Genomic DNA, 21,514 nt, shown 5'->3' on the forward strand with positions numbered 1-21,514 from the left:
TTCATTTTATTCAAATAGACATAAAACTTATTCAAGGATAGATATTTTCCTACTATCAGCGAATATTCAAGACAGAGTGAAAAATATGGAATATAAAGCAAGAATATTGTCAGATCATTCCCCCTTGATAATGACAATGATAATGATGGATAAGGAGGAATCGATTTACAGATGGAGATTTAATTCAATATTATTAAAACATCAAGATTTTTGTGATTTTATGAAAAAACAGATTCATTTTTTTTAGATACAAACTCACATTCAGTTGATGATAAATTTATATTATGGGAAGCGATGAAGGCAAATTTGAGAGGCCTCAAATAAGTTATATAATAAGTTATATAAGTTATATTTCTAAAATTAAGAAGGAATATATGGTAGAAATAGATCAATTGGAAAAAGAGATTACAAAATTAGAAAAAGAATTTCAAAGATATATGACAGAAGAAAAACAAAGACAACTTGTTAATAAGAAGCTACAATATAATACACTTCAGACATACCGAACAGAAAAAGCAATTATGAGAACTAAACAGAGATATTATGAACTAGGTGAAAGATCACACAAGATTCTTGCTTGGCAGTTAAAAACAGACCAGGCTTCCAAAACGATAAATGCAATTAGAACAAGTGTAAATAAAATTACTTATAAACCTTTAGAAATCAATGAAACTTTAAATTTTTTTTATTCTGAACTGTTTCAATCAGAATCACAAAACGATATTGTTGAGATAGAAAGGTTTTTATCACAAATAACTCTCCCAAAATTGAATTCGGAAGAACAGAAGGGATTAGATGTGCCTTTTACATTAAAAGAGGTCGAAGAAGCTCTAGGATCACTTCAGAGTAATAAATCTCCAGGAGAAGATGGTTTTCCGCCTGAATTTTACAAAAAGTTTAAAGATATATTAATTCCTCCTTTTATGGAGCTAATACACCAAGCGGAAAGAACGCATAAACTTCCAGAATCTTTTTTGACAGCTATTTTAATAGTATTGCCAAAAAAAGACATTTTAAAGCCAACGTCATATAGATCTATTTCTTTGTTGAACACGGACTATAAAATAATAGCAAAGATTTTATCTAATAGATTATCTAAATACTTACCAAAATTAATACACATGGACCAAACAGGATTTATTAAAAATAGACAATCAGCAGATAATGTAACTCGGTTACTTAGCATAATTCATTTGGCACAAAAGAGGGAAGAAATGAGTGTTGCAGTTGCTTTGGATGCAGAAAAAGCATTTGATAGATTGGAATGGGATTTTTTATTTAAGGTTTTGGAAAAATATGGATTAGGAGTATCTTTTATAATATGGATTAAAACCTTAAATACTAACCCCAAAGCTAAAGTGGTGACAAATGGCCAAATTTCAACATTATTTCAGTTAACAAGGTCAACTAGACAAGGTTGTCCATTATCACCTGCTTTATTTGTGTTGGCGATAGAACCATTAGCTGAATTAATTAGAACTGACTCAGATATTATGGGTTTCAGAGTTAATCAGGAGGAATATAAGATTAACTTATTTGCTGATGATGTTCTGATTTATCTAACTAAGCCATTGCATTCGTTGCGTAAATTATCTTCTAGATTGGAAGAATATGGGAAAATATCAGGGTACAAAATAAATTGGGATAAAAGTGAAATTCTACCCCTTACTAAAGGAGATTATAGTCAATGTCCATTAATAACTCAATTTAGATGGCGGATAAATGGTATAAAGTATTTAGGTATAAGAGTTGATAATGATATAAAGAATTTATATAAACTAAATTATTTGCCATTATTGAAAAAAATTCAAGAGGATCGTGATAAATGGATGATGTTACCAATAACATTAATAGGTAGAGTCAATGCTGTAAAAATGAATATATTCCCTAGATTACAATATTTATTCCAAACACTACCAATACAATTACCGCAGAAGTTTTTTCAAGAGTTAAATAAATGTGTGAGGAAATTCCTTTGGAAAGGTAAGATGTCAAGAATATCGTTGGAAAAATTGACATGGAAATTTGACCTAGGAGGGTTACAATTACCAAATTTTAAGAATTATTACAAAGCAAATCAACTTAGATTTATTGCATCTTTTTTTGATGAAGATAAACCAGCATGGATTAGAATAGAATTAGATAAAATAGCAGAAAATATACCAGAAGATTTTATATATAAATGGGAATCTAAATGGATACGGGGAAAGAAAGAATCTCCTATAATAAAACATTTGATTGATTTATGGAATAAGATAAATGTTGATGATGAGATAGAGAAATCTTTATTAGCAAAGAGACCTTTAATTCAAAATAAACATTCCTTTTACAATGGATAATCAACTTTTATATAACTGGTTTCACAAAGGGATTAGATATATAGGAGACAGTTTTGAAGGAGGTATATTAATGTCATTTGACCAATTAAAGAATAAATATAAAATATCAAATAACACTCTTTTCTGTTATTTCCAATTAAGGGCTTATTTAAGAGATAAACTGGGTCAAACAATGTTATTGCCGAAACCTAATGAAATAGAAACTTTAATTCATAAAGGAAAAATTAAAAAAATTATTTCTGGTATGTATAATTTGATTCAAAAACAGGCAATTAAACAAGGAATTCATAAGTCAAGACAAAAATGGGCAACTGATTTGAATATTAAAATTGATGAAACAAGTTGGTCAAGATTATGTCTTGACAGTATGACAAATACAATAAATGTTCGACTAAGATTAGTACAATATAACTTTTTACATCAATTATATATTACACCACAAAAAATAAATAGATTAAACTCAAATTTATCTGATCAATGTTTTCGATGTAATCAAGAAATTGGTACTTTTTTACACTCTACTTGGTTTTGTTTTAAAATTCAACCTTTTTGGACAAATTTAAGAGTTTTACTGGAACAAATTATTGGAACACAACTTCCACACAATCCAATATTATTCTTACTAGGTGATATTGAAGGGATAAAACCGAAACCCAAATTGAACAAATATCAGAAAGAGTTCATAAAAATTGCATTGGCAGTAGCCAAAAAGGCTATTGCAGTTACTTGGAAATTGGATTTATACTTAAGTATAGATCGTTGGAAGAATGAAATTTGCAGCTGCATTCCACTTGAAAAAATTACTTATAATTTAAGAAATAAATATATATTTCTAAAAATTTGGTGCCCTTATTTACAAAAGATAGGATTAAATATATAGGTACTCCAAAGATAAAATTATTGGTCATCTGGGGAAAGAAACATATATATACACATTAAAGCTAATTTGAACTCCATGGAGCATGTGGGGATCTTCCAATATCCAGGCATTCTTTCTTTCTTTCTTTTTTTTTCTCTTTTTCTTATATATAGGGATATGTTAAGGGAGAGGGGTTAAGGGGAGGGGGGAGGGTTGATATACATATATTTTCTTTTCCTTCTATTTTGTAACCCATTTGAAAATTCAATAAAAAAAAATTTTAAAAACTATAACCAAAAGTCATGGGTTAAGGATGAAAGGTGAAATGTTTAAAGGGAACATAAAGGGAACCTTCTTCACTCAGAGGGTCATGAGCATGTGGAACAAGCTGCCAGCACTTGTCCTGGTCCCAGTCCTGGGACAGGTTGATGGGAGTAGACAGTTTAAATGTTTCAGCATGGACTAGATGAGCTGAAAGACTGTTTTTGTGCTGTCGTTTTCTATGACTCTCTGTCATAACATAAATGATTCTCGTATTAATTTTTTTCACATTAGAATCATCCCATGAACAAACTTACCCCCTGCTAATGGATTCCAAGAACTCTGCGTTTTTAGGGTCTGTGTAGGTTCTGAGTTCTCCATCGTCCAAACTGAAGCCATTTTTCCACAACTTCAGCAAAATCTGAACCTGTCAAGAGTCAAATGCCTACACAAGTCACACAAATTTTTGGGAAAAGAAATCCATACACACAGAATAATTGATGATCAAGAATTAAGATCACTTTAAAAAACAAACAAAAATGAACAGTCAGCTGTGATTTTTGTAATAAGATCTGCTCAAATAAACAATGACTGAATAACTGAGATGGATCTCAGAAGCAACAGCTGGACTGACAGTACCTGTGGCATTGATGGCAGATATAGAGGGAGGCACGTAGAGGGGGAGCAGTCATCTAAGGAACTGCTTGGATGGTATTTTCCCTTCATAGACCTATAAGAGACCAATGGGGACATCATCCTTTCAAAGACAATGGCGACTCTGATCACCACACTGATTAGACTACATCTGCTGTACTGTGTGCAGTTCAGATTGCCATGCTTTTTTAAGAATAAGACTACACTAGAGAAAGAGCAGAAGAGATTAAATACTCTTTAACAAGTGAGGAAGGCAAAGGAAAGGAAATTATAGGCCAGTTAGCCTAACCTCAGTGGCTGGGAAAGTGTTGGAGTCTATTATTAAGGATGAGATTTTGGGGTACTTGGAGACTAATAGTAAGTCAAAGTCAGCATAGTTTCTGTGAAGGGAAACCTTGCCTGACAAATCTGTTTATTCTTTGAGGATGTAACAATCAGGATGGACAAAGGAAAGGCAGTGGATGTCACCTACGTGGATTTTCAGAAAGCATTTGATAAGGCGCCACACGTGAGGCTACTTATCAAGATAAAATCCTATGGCATTACAAATGGCATGGACATAGGAATAGCTGACAGGCAGAAGGCAGCAAGTGAGAATAAAGGGGGCTTTTCTGTTTGGCTGCCAATAACTAGCGGTGTTCTTCAGGAGTCAGTTACTTTCTGCATTGTTTGTCAATGATTTAGATAATGGAATTGATGGCTTTGTGGCAAACTTTGCAGATGATACAAAGATAAATGTAGGGGTAGGTAATGCTGAGGGAGCAATGTGATTGAAGCAGGAGTTAGACATGTTGGAAGAATGGGCAAAAAAGTGGCAGTTGGATTACATTGTTTGGAAATGTATGATGATTGATTTTGGTAAAAGGAACAATAGTGCAGACTGTTATCTAAATTTCAGAGAAAATTCAAACATCAGAGGGGCAGAAGGACTTAGGTCTTGTGCAAGACTCCCAGTAGGTTAATTTACAGGGTGAAAGCGGCAAATGAAATGTTCGTATTTTTTGCAAGGGAAAGAGATTATAAAGGCAAGCAGATAATGCAGAGGCTTTATAAGACACGAGTCAGGCCACACTTGGAGTATCATCAACCGTTTTGGGCCACATATCTGTGAATGGATGTGTTGTCTTTGGAGAGAGTCTAGAGGAGGTTCACAAGGATAATTCTGGGAATAAAGGGGTTAACATATGAGGAGTGTTTGGCAGGTTTGGGGCTGTACTCACTGGAATTTAGAAGAATGTGGGGCGATCTCATTGAAACCTACCGAATGTTGAAAGGACTAGATAAGGTGAATGTGGAGAGTATGTTTCCTATGGTGGGGTAACCAGAAATGGAGGGCACAGCCTCAAAATTGAGAGGCAACCTTTTAGAACAGAAGTAAAGAGGAATTTATTTTAGCCAGAGAGCAGTGAATCTGTGGAATGCTCTGCCAGAGACTGCAGTGGAGGCCAAGTCCATGGCTATATTTAAAGTTAAATTGATAGTTTCCTGATCGGTCAGGGCGTCAAAGGATATGAAGAGAAGATAGGTGTATGGGGTTGAGTGTGACCTACCAAAATAAACCACCTCATTTGGGTTGAACTCCATCTGCCATTTCTTAGCCCAGTTTTGCATCCTATCAATGTCCCGCTGTAACTTCTGACAGCCCTCCACACTATCCACAACACCCCCAACCTTGGTGTCATCAACAAATTTACTAACCCATCCCTCCACTTCCTCATCCAGGTCATGTATAAAAATAACGAAGAGAAGGGGTTCTAGAACGGATCCCTGATCACTGACCTCCATGCAGAATATGACCCGTCTACAACCACTCTTTGCCTTGTGTGGGCAAGCCAATTCTGGATCCATAAAGCAAGGTCCCCTTGCCTCCTTACTTTCTCAATAAGCCTTGCATGGGGTACCTTATCAAATGCATCTACTACTCTACTTTCATCAACGTGTTTAGTCACATCCTCAAAAAATTCAATCAGGCTCGTAAGGCACGATCTGCATTTGACAAAGCCATGCTGACTATTCCTAATCATATTATGCCTCTCCAAATGTTCATAAATCCTGCCTCTCAGGATCTTTTTCAACTTACCAACCACTGAAGTAAGACTCAATGATCTATAATTTCCTGGGCTATCTCCACTCCCTTTCTTGAATAAAGGAACAACATCCGCAACCCTCCAATCCTCTGGTATTTCTCCTGTCCCCATTAATGATGCAAAGATCATTGCCAGAGGCTCAGCAATCTCCTTCCTCACCTCCCACAGTAGCCTGGGGTACATCTCATCCAGTCCCAGAGACTTATTCAACTTGATACTTTCCAAAAGCTTCAGCACTTCCTCTTTCTTAATGACTATATGCTCAAGCTTATCAAACCACTGTAAGCTATCCCTACAATTGTCAAGATTCTTTTCTGTAGTGAATACCGAAGCAAAGTATTCATTAAGTACCTCTGCTATCTCCTCCGGTTCCATATACACTTTTCCACTGTCACCCTTGATTGGTCCTATTCTCTCATGTCTTATCCTCTTGCTCTTCACATACTTCATTCAGCTGTGATGGAACTTACATACTATAACAAGTTACAAAATTAAGTCAAGCAGCATCAATGACAACAGAACATCCCTTCCTGATGAGCTTAACACATTCTACACACGTTTTGAACAGAACGACAACGGGTAGCTCACGTCCCACCCGGACTGTCTCCATGCACCCAAATCTATAGTCACTACCACAGACGCAAGATCAGTTTTCTGGAGAGTGAACCTGAAGAAAGTGTCGCGTCCGGATGGCGTCCTGGCCCATGTTTCTTAGTGCAGATCAGCTGGTGGGTGCATTTGTAGATATCTTTAACCTCTTGCTGCTTCAGGCTGTGATTCCCTCCTGCTTTAAAGGCACTGTCATTCCAGTACACAAGGAAAACAAAAAACATGCCTTAATATCTACCGCCCTTTGGCTCTGACATCTATCATTATGAGGTGCTTTGAGAGGCTGATCACATCAACTCCAGCTTTCCATTAAATCTCAACCCACTGTAATTTACCTAATACAGAAACAGGTCTATGGCAGATGCTATCTCCCTGGCCCTACACTCATCTCTGGAGCATCTGTACAGTAAAGGCACCCATGTCACACTACAGCTCTGCCTTTAGTACTACGATTCAAAGCAAACTCATCACCAAACTCCAAACCCTGAGTCAATGACTTCCTCTGCAAATGGATCTTTGACTTCCTGACTAACAGACTGCAATCAGCAAGGACAGGAAGCAACAACTCCACCACAAACATTCTAAATATTGGTGCTCCACAATATTGTATCCTCAACCCCTAACTCTGCTCCATGTACACTCACCACTGTGAGACCAGATTCTGCTCTAACTTCACCTACAAGTTTGCAGATGATACCAGCATAGTGAGCTCCATCTCAAATAACGACGAATTGGAGTACAAGAAGAGTATAGAGAGCTTAGTGACATGGTGTCAATGACAATAACCTTTCCCTCACTGTGCACAAAATTAAAAAGCTGGTCAATGACTTCAGAAAGAGGAGCGTTCACATGCTCTTGTATAGATCAACAGTGTTGAGGTTGAAAGAGTTAAGGGCTTCACATTCCTAGGTGTGAACATCACCAATAGCCTGTCCTGGTCCAACGAGGTTGATGGCACAGTGAAGAAAGCTCATACATACCTCTGTTTCCTTGGGAGGCTAAAGAAATTTTGCATGTTTCTGTCGACCATTACCAATTTTGTGAAATCAATGGACCATACAAAATATTCTGCTTGGATACACAAAAGCTTAGTATGGTAACAGCTCTTCATGTGACTATGGGAAACTGCAAAGCTGTGGACACAGCTAACACATCACAAGAACCAGCCCTTCTTTGGACTCTGTCTATGCTTCCCGCTGCCTCAGTAAAGCAAAGTATAATCAAAGACCCCACCCAACCCAGGGAATCTCCCATTGGGAAGCCTGAAAGTATATTTCATCAGGCTCAAGGATAACTTCTCTCCCACTATTATCACACTCCTGAATGGACCTTTTATATGGTGACTCTTGGACTCAAAAGTTACTTCGTTGTGATCCTGCCTTTTATCATTTACCTGAACTACACTTTTTTCATAGTTTTTACACATTACTCTGCATTTTAACTGTTTTACTTTATTCTAGCTGAATGTAGTGTTATGATTTGAACAGTATGCCAGACAAGCCTTTCGCTGTATCTCATGTCCATGTGACAATAATAAACCAACACCAATACCAGATCTTCAGAGCAAGCTATCAAGAAGGTGAGTTGTGAGTGGTGTTCCTTTCCCCTATCAATTTCAAAATCTGAGCTACTGCCTTCATTGCATTTTCTTGAGGTTTACTCTCGAAAAATTGGAACCTTTTAAAACTTGGAAATATGTCCTCATTCCTTCATTATATTTACGTCCCAAAACTCCCTCCTTAATAATGCTGTGGAACGTGGATTGCTGAGGTTCAGGAAGGAAACTTTCTTGACTACCACCTTGACTAGAATAAGGGATCAATAAATACTGATAAGCCTACGTTCTGGTTCTTCGGGTGGAAAACAAACACCATTTTCACTCTAATATTTGTACACAACCTGACCACAACCTTTATTCCATGCAACAACACACACAAAATGCTGGTGGAACACAGCAGGCCAGGCAGCATCGATAGGGAGAAGCGCTGTCAACGTTTCGGGCCGAGACCCTTCGTCAGGACTGGTTTTGTCAGGTCAGGACTTTATTCCATGCCACAGTTTCCATCCTATGTTAACTCACGTGTTCACATTAAGGTCTTCCAAACAAAGTTAGCAACTGATGTCTAAGCAGACTATATGAAAGGTACAATTCCCATTGAGGGTGCAGATTATAAGACGCTACGCAAGCAGGTTTGAGAAATATGAAGTAATTAATTCCCATGGCTTCCTCTAACCTCCAGCCATAAACTGTCACAACTTACATCAAGGTTAGAATCTTGTTTTTTATCTTGTGAAACATATTCAGATGATTCTTGTGACGATGCTCCCAATCGGTATCCACCACCAGCAAATGGCTGCAAAGTAAAATTTAAAAATTGCAGTAACTGCTACCACATATATCTTGGTCTCTGTTCTCATTACTTACTGGAGCATTAAAAATCTTTAAGTATCAATAAATAAATATTATTTGGATTAGCAAATGTGAAGATCTCTCAATGCCAGCTTGAAAAAGTGCAGAGAAACTTTACATGGATATAGACAGGATGTGAGCTCCTGAGTCACAAGAATAGGCTGAAACATTTAGGAGTGCAGGAGAATGAGGGAAGATGTATTGACATATACAAAGTTATGAGGGGTATAGATAAGGTGAATGCCTGCAGGCTTTTTCCCCCTCTGGTTGAGTGAGACAAGAACAACAGGTCATAGGTTTAAGGGGAAAGGCAAAATACTCAAGGGGAATCTGAGATGGAATTACTTCACTCTGAGGATGGTGAGAGTGTGGAATGAGCTGTTAGCGATGCAAGTCAAATTGCAGCATTTAAGAGATGTTTGGATAAGAACATGAATGAGAGGGGTATGGAGGACAATGGACCCCGTGCAAGTAAATGGGAGTAGGTTAAAAAACCAGGACGGCATGGACTCGGTGAGTCAAATAACCTGTTGCTGTGTTGCAGTGCTCTAGGATTCTGACCAGAGCTTCCATGTGAGGCAAACATTTTAAAATGAAAGACAACAGGTGCAGTATAAAATTAGAGAATATAACCCTTCTACATTATTACCAAATTTTATTTCCAAATGAAGGCAGAATACAAAATGCATCAAATTTCAGTAACCTGGCATGCTCAAGACATTGGTGGTGCTGAAAATAGGATGTTACCTCTATAATGAACAGTATTAAAAGGACAATTTTAGATGCTAGCATTATGATGGTAAACTTTCCAGTGAAGCAGCTAAATTGAAAGAGGAGTGGGAAAGGAAACCATTACCTGGCGAGTAGATGCTGAATCATTGGTATTTCCAAATGTTCTAGAAGCTATCAAAGTTTTCCTCCAATCAAATTAAATTAATTATATTTTAATGAAGGTTTCTTTTATTGGAGCCATGAGGAATTTCTGCCCTTTCCAGGACCCACTTGGCACATGGACGGTCTAACATCTTTAGTTTACACTGTAATGCTGAGATAAAGTCTTTCACTCTATAGCTTTATTATTTTTAAGTCTATTAACCTTCAAAGATATATGTTAACAAACTTGACTTCTGATTTATGCTTCTTCACTCCATCAATTTCCCTTTTTGCTGTTAATATTTTATATTACTTAGCTACTTTTGAAATACTTGCATGAAAATTGGATCTAGAATCATAACTGGGAATGAACTGTCCGTAAGAATTTGAAAATGGAATGGCACAAGTACCCAAGGAAAAATGGGGAAAGTAGTTTATTGGGAAAGAGATGGAAAATAGGATAGAATGGATGTCTCTCCAAGGACTGGCATGAACTTGATGGGCTGAGTGATCTCCTACTGTTCTACATGCCTACACTGGCAGTTACTAATAATATTTTCCAGGCAGCATTACATTTTTAGAATATTTTGAATGCATGAAGCTCAAATACTATTCAAGTTTCATGGCATTCAAAATTTCATGGACTTTTCTTAAAAATTTATTTGGCTACAAAAGAAAGCTTTACAAGCAATTTGCACAATAGCCTACATTAAGGACTACTAACTGATTAAGACCATTGCTCGTTACCTTAATGGGACAAATATCACATGATATGTCATCACGCTGTTGTGAAGCAGGATGTTGGAACTTTTTAGAACCGATTATAAAAACAGATAATGCTAAATTTTGACAAAAATAAAATTCCATTTCAAAAACCAATTCATTTCTTCCACAGATGCTGTCTCGCCTGCTGAATGTTTCCAGCATTTTCTATTTCAACTTCAGATTTCCAGCATTTGCAGATCTTTTTATTTTGCTTTGGAGAACTAGTCACTTGCCATCTTCTATCATCCATAAAGGTTCCCATACTTAATGCCATAAGCTAATTGTTCTATCCTTCTATTGAATTGAATTGACTTTATTACTTACATCCTTCACATACATGAATAGTAAAAATCTTTACATTACGTCTCCATCTAAATGTGCAATGCATAGTAATTTGTAATAAATAGTATTTACAACAGGACAGTCAATATAACATCAAAATACAATTGTATCAGCTTGAATTAATCAGTCTGATGGCCTGGTGGGAGAAGCTGTCCCGGAGGCTATTGGTCCTGGCTTTTATGGTGCGGGATGGTAGCTGCTAGAACAGTTTGTGGTTGGGGTGACTTGGGTCACCAATGATCCTTTGGGTCCCTTTTGCAGCAAAAAAAAACTTCTGCTTTACAAAAAAAATCAGCATGGTAACTTTTTAAAAAATAGCCAAAAAGAGCAAAACACTTTTTTGAGAGCCGTGAATTCAGAATGTCTCATAAGGCATTCCAACATTCCCTTACCACAGCTCTGTTTGCCTCGCCGACACTTTCTGACCACTGATCCACTGGAACTGCCCCATGTTCCTTAGCTCCTTTGAAAAGGTCATCCACAATGTCATTTAGGTTCTTCTTCTTTGGCGGTTCAACTATTTGCTGGCCACTGTGTTCAGAACCACCTGCGTAAAAGCTTAAAAAATTAATGTATACTGAGTGAAATCCAGTGCTTTCATAAATTAACAGAAGTAGCACATTAATAAATGACAATGTCTATCATCACATTTGACTGCTTCCTATGCTGGCGGAATACACATCACTTTGAAACATCCATTGTAGCGCAACGCAATGAAACATTGCCTCGGGGGAAAAAAAGTTTCATCTTTTGTAAGTCTAAATTAATCACCTAATGCAAGCTATATAATTACATTTAATTAAATAGTTACAACATTGCTGGAATGGGTTAATACTTCCTTGTATACATCCAAGTAAAATTAGTAAGAAAAAATATTTAATGTGTTAGATACCGATGATTTTACAATTAATCAATAACTTCTGCAGTACAGCTATTACATGGCTTAAACAAAATCAATTTGCAAAGTTTTCCACCAACAATACGCAAAAAAAGTTAATATAACCTAATGGTATTGGTAGAGGGTGCATTAGTAAGATGCTAGGAGCCTATTAATTTGACATCAGCTGTTCAGAGTTCTTCAAGACTATATTGTTTTTCGGACTTCCTAGTCTAATCAAGGGAAATATGTCAACTCCAGACAGTTCCCAAAACAATTCATACTGTAAAACATAGCTTTGAGTTTTTAAAGTGGCACTCCAAGCCAAAACTACTGCTTAGCAAATGCTCTGTCCCTTAAATACATATTTTACCCTGCCACCTCCCTCTGGTGCACCTTTTCCTTCCCTTGCTACCATGATCCACGCTCCTCTCATCAGATTTCATCTTCTTCAGCCTTTTACCTTTTCCATCTATCACCTCCCAGCTTCTCACTTCATCCCTCCACCCACCTACCTTCCCCCTCACGACTTCACCTATCACCTCCCAGTCTCTCACTTCATCCCCTCCACCCACCTACCTTCCCCCTCACGACTTCACCTATCACCTCCCAGCCTCTCACTTCATCCCCTCCACCCACCTACCTTCCCCTTCACATGGCTTCACCTATCACCTCCCAGCTTCTCACTTCATCCCCTCCACACACCTACCTTCCCCCTCACGACTTCATCTATCACCTCCCAGTCTCTCACTTCATCCCCTCCACCCACCTACCTTCCCCCTCACATGGCTTCACCTATCACCTCCCAGTCTCTCACTTCATCCCCTCCACCCACCTACCTTCCCCTTCACATGGCTTCACCTATCACCTCCCAGTCTCTCACTTCATCCCTCCACCCACCTACCTTCTTCCTCACGACTTAATCTATCACCGCCCAGTTTCTCACTCCATCCGCCCACCCACCTACCTTCCCCCTCACATGGCTTCACCTATCACCTCCCAGCCTCTCACTTCATCCCCTCCACCCACCTACCTTCCCCTTCACATGGCTTCACCTATCACCTCCCAGTCTCTCACTTCATCCCTCCACCCACCTACCTTCCCCCTCACGACTTCATCTATCACCACCCAGTTTCTCACTCCATCCCTCCACACACCTACCTTCCCCTTCACGACTTCATCTATCACTGCCCAGTTTCTCACTTCATCCCTCCACACACCTACCTTCCCCCTCACGACTTCATCTATCACCACCCAGTTTCTCACTCCATCCCTCCACACACCTACCTTCCCCTTCACGACTTCATCTATCACTGCCCAGTTTCTCACTTCATCCCTCCACCCACCTACCTTCCCCCTCACGACTTCATCTATCACCTCCCAGCTTCTCACTTCATCCCTCCACCCACCTACCTTCCCCTTCACATGGCTTCACCTATCACCTCCCAGTCTCTCACTTCATCCCTCCACCCACCTACCTTCCCCCTCACGACTTCATCTATCACCACCCAGTTTCTCACTCCATCCGCCCACCCACCTACCTTCCCCTTCACATGGCTTCACCTATCACCCAGCTTCTCACTTCATCCCTCCACCCACCTACCTTCCCCCTCACGACTTCATCTATCACCGCCCAGTTTCTCACTCCATCCCTCCGCACACCTACCTTCCCCTTCACGACTTCATCTATCACCGCCCAGCTTCTCACTTCATCCCTCCACCCACCTACCTTCCCCCTCACATGGCTTCACCTATCACCTCCTTCCCCTCCCACCTTCTTATCTGGTTTCTTCCCCCATCATTTCCACTCCTGAAGAAGGATCTTTGCCCAAAACTGGTTATTCCTCTCCATAGATGGTGCCTGACTTGCTGAGTTCCTCTAGCATTTTGTATGTGTTACTCTGGATTTCCAGCATCTGCAAAATCTCCTGTTTTACATAGGTTACATAGTTATGTCCCTCATAATTATTTATAAATATGAGAAATTGTGGAACAATTAAATTTTATTTGAATGTTTCTGATATTTTAATTACCTTAATCTTGCCTATAGGCTCATTTTTTGTTTTGTACTCTAATTGCTTATTTTAAATATCAGGTTAATGCTTAATGCTGTCTGGTATATAGGACTTGGTAATCTTCATGGGCTGGGGCAGGGACAAGAGAAAGGTGTCAAAAGGAAAGTGGGTAAAAGTTATTTTGGAATTAATAAAGCCGTATTATGTTATGTTTCATATACAGCTATCTGTTGAAAACTACTTATCATATGAAATTTATTGTTCTTAATTCTATCTCATTATGTGAAATAATATCTCCATTCCACTGCTGGCAAAAAATTAAATACAAATTATATTCTATTCAATTAATTGGATGATTCACACTTTACCCCAGAAATCACCTCAGCAAAAGTATCAGTTATTTGACATTCAATACTTCTTGTTGTCTCCGATGCATTGTTAATTTCAAAGAAATGTCACAAACTCTTACCGTTCACCCTCATCAGCTGAGCTGTTATTCTGTTCCTTCTTCAAGTCTTTCAGTGAAGATATCCGGGAGGTACCAGAGCTTGGAGTAGAAATAAAATAATGTTGTTGGATCTTTAGGGTAAAAGCTTTTAAATAATATACAGTTCCAGCTTGTTATTTAATTCAACTATTCACTGTCATTCAATTTTTAATATTCTATTATGCTGGTTGAAAAAAAGAGAAATTAGTGAGTACTGACCCTTCCTCACACCTCCAACTATGGAGCGCCAACACTGAAAGTCAGGTCACTCTCTTTAATACGTCTCGTTTCTACTGGAGAACTTCTAGGTTCTCAAGCCACTATTTAGACACAACCATCATCAAGGTGCACTGGCAGGAATGACTGGGCACACCACCCATTTCCAGCTCTTCTTGTTCCTCATTTATTTTTCCTACCCTGACTCTTTTCTCTCTTCCTTTATCCAGTCTCTTCCAATTTGTATCTGTAAATTTTCATCATAAACTGAAGAGTAGGAACTGCAGCGAATAAAATAATCCTAACAATCTATTCAAGGATACCAGAAGCTATTCAAGGTTGCAAGGTTTGCCAAGCATGGAAGGTAGTGAGGAAATACTTAAGCAAAGAGAGATTAAAACCATGAATATTTAATGATGATGAGAATGAGTAAATAAGATAAATTTGTATCTGATTACTTTATTATGCTTGTATAGAAAGTAAATGGGTTTTTACTTTACAATAAACTTGTATATAAACTGAGACCATTCTCCTGGATGTTAGAAAAACAAAGTAATAGTGAATTTAAAGCACATTTTATTCTTGTTTGGTCAGACAAAATGAGATGAAGACAAAATCTATAGTTAGTGGTTAATGCAAAAATGCTTTAAATATCACAAAATGACAGTTGGTAGTCAAGTTGACTAACTTCCAATAAATTGAAAGATTTGTACAAAAATAACTAATTAAACTTGCTGCACTGGATAAGACTGGATTGCCACTCAACCTATTGCTGCCAGAAAAGGAATTTTTGAAAATGTAGAGTATAATTTCTTCAGATACTTAATTTTTTATTAAGAATACACATAAACATTTTGTATTCTCATTTGTCTGTAATATTTCTAACAGCAAAATATAAGTTACTTTCCCATTCAATTGGAAAACTATCATGATTTAAAAGACCTATTGTAGAAGTCTGGAATAAAAATTGTATGCAAAAACAAATTTCACATCATGTAAGACAGTGATAATAAATCCGATTCCGATTTTAGTCTGATCAGAAAAGAGGGACGGGCAAAAGTCAATAGATTTAACCATAACTAACTTGGCTATCTAGGATATTTTATAAGATAATGGATTTTGGAATTTTTAAGCTTGTTCCTACTCAAGTGCAACTTCTATTGCCTCTACAATGAAGCTCATCTAATAACAAAGTATTTTTCAATACATCAACAATAAGTTAATGAAAGAAAGTCATACAAAATTCACAGGTTTGATCCCTTTATGAAAGATGAAAAGAAGTGCTTTGGAAGGTAATTTTCCTTTTCAGATTTTTGAAGGTTGTTCAAACCCACTAACTGTATTATAAAGACAGATAAAACTTTCATTAAAGTTACAAACATTTTTTTTTACCTATTTATAGAATGTGGACACTGTTGCTTATCATTTATTGTTACTTCCCAAATTTCTCCTGAACTGAAATGGCAATTAAAACCATGCTAATAGGGCTGAACTCATAGGCCATGAGGCAACAATAGCAGATTTCTTATCCTGAAGGTCACTGAACAAGTTAAGGTTTTACAACAATCTAATAGCATCATGGTCACAGTGCCTAAAAAAATATCCTTGTAAAACACAAAATAATGATTCTTTTAGTTAGTTGAAGTTTATTTCCAGTGATGGGATCTGAAGTCATGTTCACACTGCATGTGCAGAGACTCAAGGGCTTCAATATCCAATGAAATAAACCTAAAGCAGTTGAAAAGATGTATCAAACATTTGCAAAAAAAAACTTTAGTACAACTAGTCATTTCTTACCTACGAACTGCAGGTCTGAAATTAGAGGCATTATTAGACATTGGTACATCTTGAACTGGTTGATTGTCACCTCCATGCTCAAAGAAACTAGATAGTGCTAGCTGCACAAGAAAACACAGCAAAAAATATTATTTAGCCAGGTTTATATATTAGCATTATGTAATTTATTTTGTTAAACTCATTAGAACATAGCTGAAAAATATGTTCTCAGCTTTGCAATATACTCAATATAAACTCAATAGATTGTGAAGGGGCTTGATCGGGTGGATGCGGGGAGAATGTTCCCAATGATGGGTGAAACTAGGACTAGCGGGCATAATCTTAAAATAAGGGGATGCCGTTCCAGGACTGAGAGGCGGAGAAATTTCTTCACTCAGAGGGTAGTGGGGCTGTGGAATTTACTGCCCCAGAGAGCTGTGGAAGCTACTACACTCAATAAATTCAAAACGGAGATAGACATTTTCCTGGATAAAAATGGCATTAGGGGATACTGTGAGCGAGCAGGTAAGCGGACATGAGGCTAGGTTTAGATCAGCCATGTGATCTCCTGGACCAGTTTTCGATAGCCTGGATGGGTTGGAGAGGAATTTTCCAGATTTTTTTCTCCTCAATTGGCAACTCGTTTTTTTTTCCCCAGGTGATCACATGGGTTTGGGCGGGATGAATAATAAAATAAAATGGGCGGCATGGTGCCCTATTGGTTGGCACTGTTGCCTTGTGGGATTCGGTGAAAACTAGAGTTAAGATTGGATCAGCCATGATCTTGTTGAATGGCGGAGCAGGCTTGAGGGGCCGATTGGCCTACTCCTGCTCCTATCTCTTATGTTCTTATGTTCAAAGTAGACAAAGCATAAGTTAATTCTGAAAGTATACCCCAATCATAATCATACTCTAATCATAAATAACAGACTCTAAATTCAGGTGCATATGTTTGTTAAAAACTATTTTTAAAACACACAGCAAAATCTAGAATAAGTTATCAATAGGTTTTCATGTTTGATTTGTTTAGATACAACATAGTACCAGGCCCTTGCAGCCCAATGAGCCCACAATCCCCTATTACACCCCTGTGACCAATTAACTGACTGATCCATATGACTTTGAAATGTGAGAGTTCCATGCTGTTTGGGTTTGGGCAGATGGGGCTCATCAGCCGTGGTTGGCAGCTCGTCTAGGAGAAGAAAAACTCTGATCTCAAACTTCAGCCGCCTTGCGGCTATATCCACTCATGGGGAAGGCTTTGGGAGTTAAGCCAGAGGAAAAATACTTTGGAGTCCCTAAGGCAGTCCTACGTTGAATTCAGCACCGACTGGCAATTCCTGCAATGCCACCGGTACCAAACTGCATTGGTCTCTACCATTCCTTTGGATTCATCAGCTGCTTGGAGATGGGGAGCCAGATGCATGGGCAACAGCTTGTCCTCCATATCATACTGTCCTGGCTTGCATATTGACTTGAACAGCTAGGGCACAACATCTATAGTCAACTCCGACAACAGAAGCCATCAATGCTGCTTAGATAAATACTAAAATAAACACTTCCAGTGTGAGGAAGGAGGACCATTCAAAACAACCACTGATTATAAAAACTCAGATTTATTGAAATTGATGAAATTTCCTTTGTAACATGCTACAGAGTAAAAGTACATTAAATTCTTCAGTTAAAATAGTCTTATTTGTGTTCATAAGACTGTTAATGTTATTAAGATGATTAAGTGAAGAGCATCAGCATCTGGTATAACACAGGATCGGAAAAAACTGCAAAAAGTTATAAATGTTGCTAGTTCCATCATGGGCACCAACCTCACCAGCATCCAGGACACCTTCAAAAGGCAATATCTCAAAAAGGCAGATTCCATCATTAAAGACTCCCATCATCCAGAACATGCCCTCTTTTCATTGCTACCATCAAGGTGGTGGTACAGGAGCCTGAAAATGCACAGTTAACATTTCAGGAACAGCTTCCTCCCCTCTGCCATTAGATTCCTGAATAGACAATGAACCCATGAACACTACCTAAGTATTATTCTTCCTCTCGTTCTGCACTAATTAATTTTTAAAATATATACTTATTGTAACGTATAGCTTTATTATTTGTATTACAATGTACTACTGTGACAAAACAACAAGTTTCACATTTGCCAGCGATATTGAACCTGATTCTGATTAAGCTTTCTTTTCCTCTTCCTGGTTCTCATTCTAGCCCCAACTTTGAAAAGGTATTAGCCAGTGAATTTTTAAGAGTTCCCTATTCAACATAATTTCATTTTCTCTAGATTCACTTCAAACACCAGAGAAAGGACAAGAAATGAAATAAGTACAATCCGTTCATATACAGCAATAAAGAGGTTTCACAGCTGGTCTCTTTACAGTGCACCTAGCCAAGGAGCTGTCCATGGTATGCTTTCTAAACAAGATGAAGTTCAGTGGTACAGTACATCTAACAAAATGTCAGCAAAAACAGTTCACTGAATTAAAAATATGGCAAGATCAGAAAACCTGCTCTGTTTTCAACCTACATGGGTTCCCAATGAATGAGATGTAACTGAATCTTTAAACACTTTGCTACTCAACAACCTCTCACAAGCCTATTAACTTGACAGATGTGGATATGTACACATACACACAAAGTCATTTTTCCAGAGCATCCAAAATTATTAAACTTTCAAAAATTGTTTAACTTGCAATGTTATTTTTGATATTTTAAGTTTTGATATTCCAATGTATAAAAAAATCTTTTCCTTTATTACTGAAATCTTCAGTTTGAGTGATCTTTCAGGCACCCTGATAACATCACAGTTACTGATTCCCAAGACCCTCTATTGATAACTTCTGACTACAAATCATACTTGAAATGGAGAAAGAAACTAGAGCCAATTTAGTTTTTCCAGGCAGTTTTGATGTTGGTAGTAAGCATTATCCCTTTTAGGATTATTCTGGAGATACAGAATTATGTGAATATTGCATCACCTGCTCTTACCTTTGATTTTAAGGTATAAAAATCAGTTTGGGAGACACTAGTGAGAAGGCCTCCTTGCAGTATGCCTGCTTACTGTGATGAATAAAGACTTTTATATCATCAGCTTCAAAGTCTCCCCAGTGACTTGGATCACAGTCACAAAATCCCTTTGTTCCTGACTTGAAAACCGAGAGCTCCTTGAAAAGCAAACAAATACCATACAAGTTGGCTATATTTCTTTCTTTTTCAATATTTTTATTGATTTCTTACATAAAAGAATACAGAGTACAGTAGGATATATAATATATAGAGATTACAATATATTGGAATCACAAATATGTCTCATTACCCCATATCCATATAAATTAAATTTAAACGTAATACTGAAAAAACAATTATACAAAAATATCTAAATCCACTACCAGAAAAAAAAACAGCTGTTTGGTTAAAAAAAGGGAAAAAAAATCCTTATCATATAGTAAAACATATTCTTAGCCAACATCTGTGCTTAATAGCAAATCAAAGATTTTGAAAATAATTCAAAAAAGGTCCCCACAATTTTAAAAGATCTTGTCTAAGTTCAGAAATTGAACAGCGAATCTTCTCTAAATTTAAACATGACATAACATCATTTAACCAATGAGTATGAGTAGGCGGAGTGGTATCCTTCCACTTAAGCAACAATGCCCTCCTGGCTATAAGAGAAACAAAAGCCACAATGTGCAAATCATGTGTCTCCAAAATAATATCATTTCCTCCAACAATATCAAATAAGGCAGTCAAAGGATTAGGTTTAGAATTTACTTTAAAAAGCACCAAAAAAGTTTGGAATACTTCCTTCCAATATTTTTCAAGACTCGGACAAGTCCAAAACATATGAATTAGTGAAGCTTCTCCATTGTTACATCTATCACAATAGGGAGATATATCAGAATAAAATCGAGACAGCTTATCTTTAGTCATAGAACAATACAGCGCAGTACAGGCCCTTCAGCCCACAATGTTGTGCCAACCCTTAAACCCTGCTTCCCATATAACCCTCCACCTTAAATTCCTCCATATACCTGTGGGCCCTATGAACCACTTATGGGCACATAACGATGAGGCATTAACCAATTTAAAAATTTCATTCCAAGTATCCTCAGAAATTGGAATCTGTAAATCTTGTTCCCAGAGATTTTTAATTTTGTCTAAAGGAATATTTCTCATTCCCAACAACATACAATAAATATTAGATATAGATCCATTATGGAAGGGTTTCAAATTAAAAATTGTATCAAGTAAATTCTTATCTGGACTTTTAGGAAATGTATGTACTTGAAAACGAAAGAAGTCTCTAATTTGTAAATATCAAAAGAAGTGGGTTTTGGGTAGGCTATACTTAGCTGATAGTCTCTCTACATTTGAGCAACTATCTTCAACAAACAAATCCTGAAAACATTTAATACCCAATCTATTCCACTCTTTAAAAACTATATCATAGGTTTAAAAAAATAGGAAAAAATGGGACTTGAAAGTGAAAAACTCAATAAACCAAAATATTTTCTAAATTGTACCCAAATCCTCAAAGTGTGGTTAACTACAAAATTATCAGTTAAATTACTTAAAGATAAAGGAACTGAGGATCCGAGAAGAGAAATTATAGAAAATTTATTAACAGAATTAGCCTCTAAAGAAACCCAAACTGGACAGTCCTCTTGATTAATATAATATAACCAAAACATAAGATTCCATATATTGACAGCCCAATAATAAAACCAAAATTTGGGTAAGGCTAAACCTTCATTCTTTTTAGCTTTTTGAAGATGAACTTTACTTAAATGAGAAATTTTATTTTTCCATATATAAGATATAATAGAATCCAGAGAATCAGAAAAGGATTTAGGAAAAAAATCAGGTACAGCCTGAAATAAACATAAAAATTTAGCCAAAATATTCATTTTAATAGAACTAATTCGTTCAATC

General features: G+C 37.2%; 1 protein-coding gene across 3 annotated transcripts in view; it reads right to left on the reverse strand.

Moving 5' to 3' along the window:
• Nucleotides 1-21,514, reverse strand: part of LOC140726036 (NSFL1 cofactor p47-like) — a 65,820-nt gene that overhangs the window by 25,280 nt on the left and 19,026 nt on the right. For 2 of the 3 annotated variants that reach the window (XM_073041934.1, XM_073041945.1), the window contains exons 2-6: nt 16,592-16,692; nt 14,561-14,638; nt 11,592-11,757; nt 9,071-9,163; nt 3,777-3,886 (exon numbers count right to left, since the gene is read on the reverse strand). In XM_073041934.1, coding sequence (XP_072898035.1) covers nt 3,777-3,886; nt 9,071-9,163; nt 11,592-11,757; nt 14,561-14,638; nt 16,592-16,692 — 548 coding nt within the window. The remainder of the gene's footprint in view (nt 1-3,776; nt 3,887-9,070; nt 9,164-11,591; nt 11,758-14,560; nt 14,639-16,591; nt 16,693-21,514) is intronic. The other variant, XM_073041937.1, reaches the window with a different exon arrangement.

Source organism: Hemitrygon akajei, chromosome 1 (genome assembly GCF_048418815.1).
Source record: "Hemitrygon akajei chromosome 1, sHemAka1.3, whole genome shotgun sequence".
Lineage (NCBI taxonomy): Eukaryota > Metazoa > Chordata > Chondrichthyes > Myliobatiformes > Dasyatidae > Hemitrygon > Hemitrygon akajei.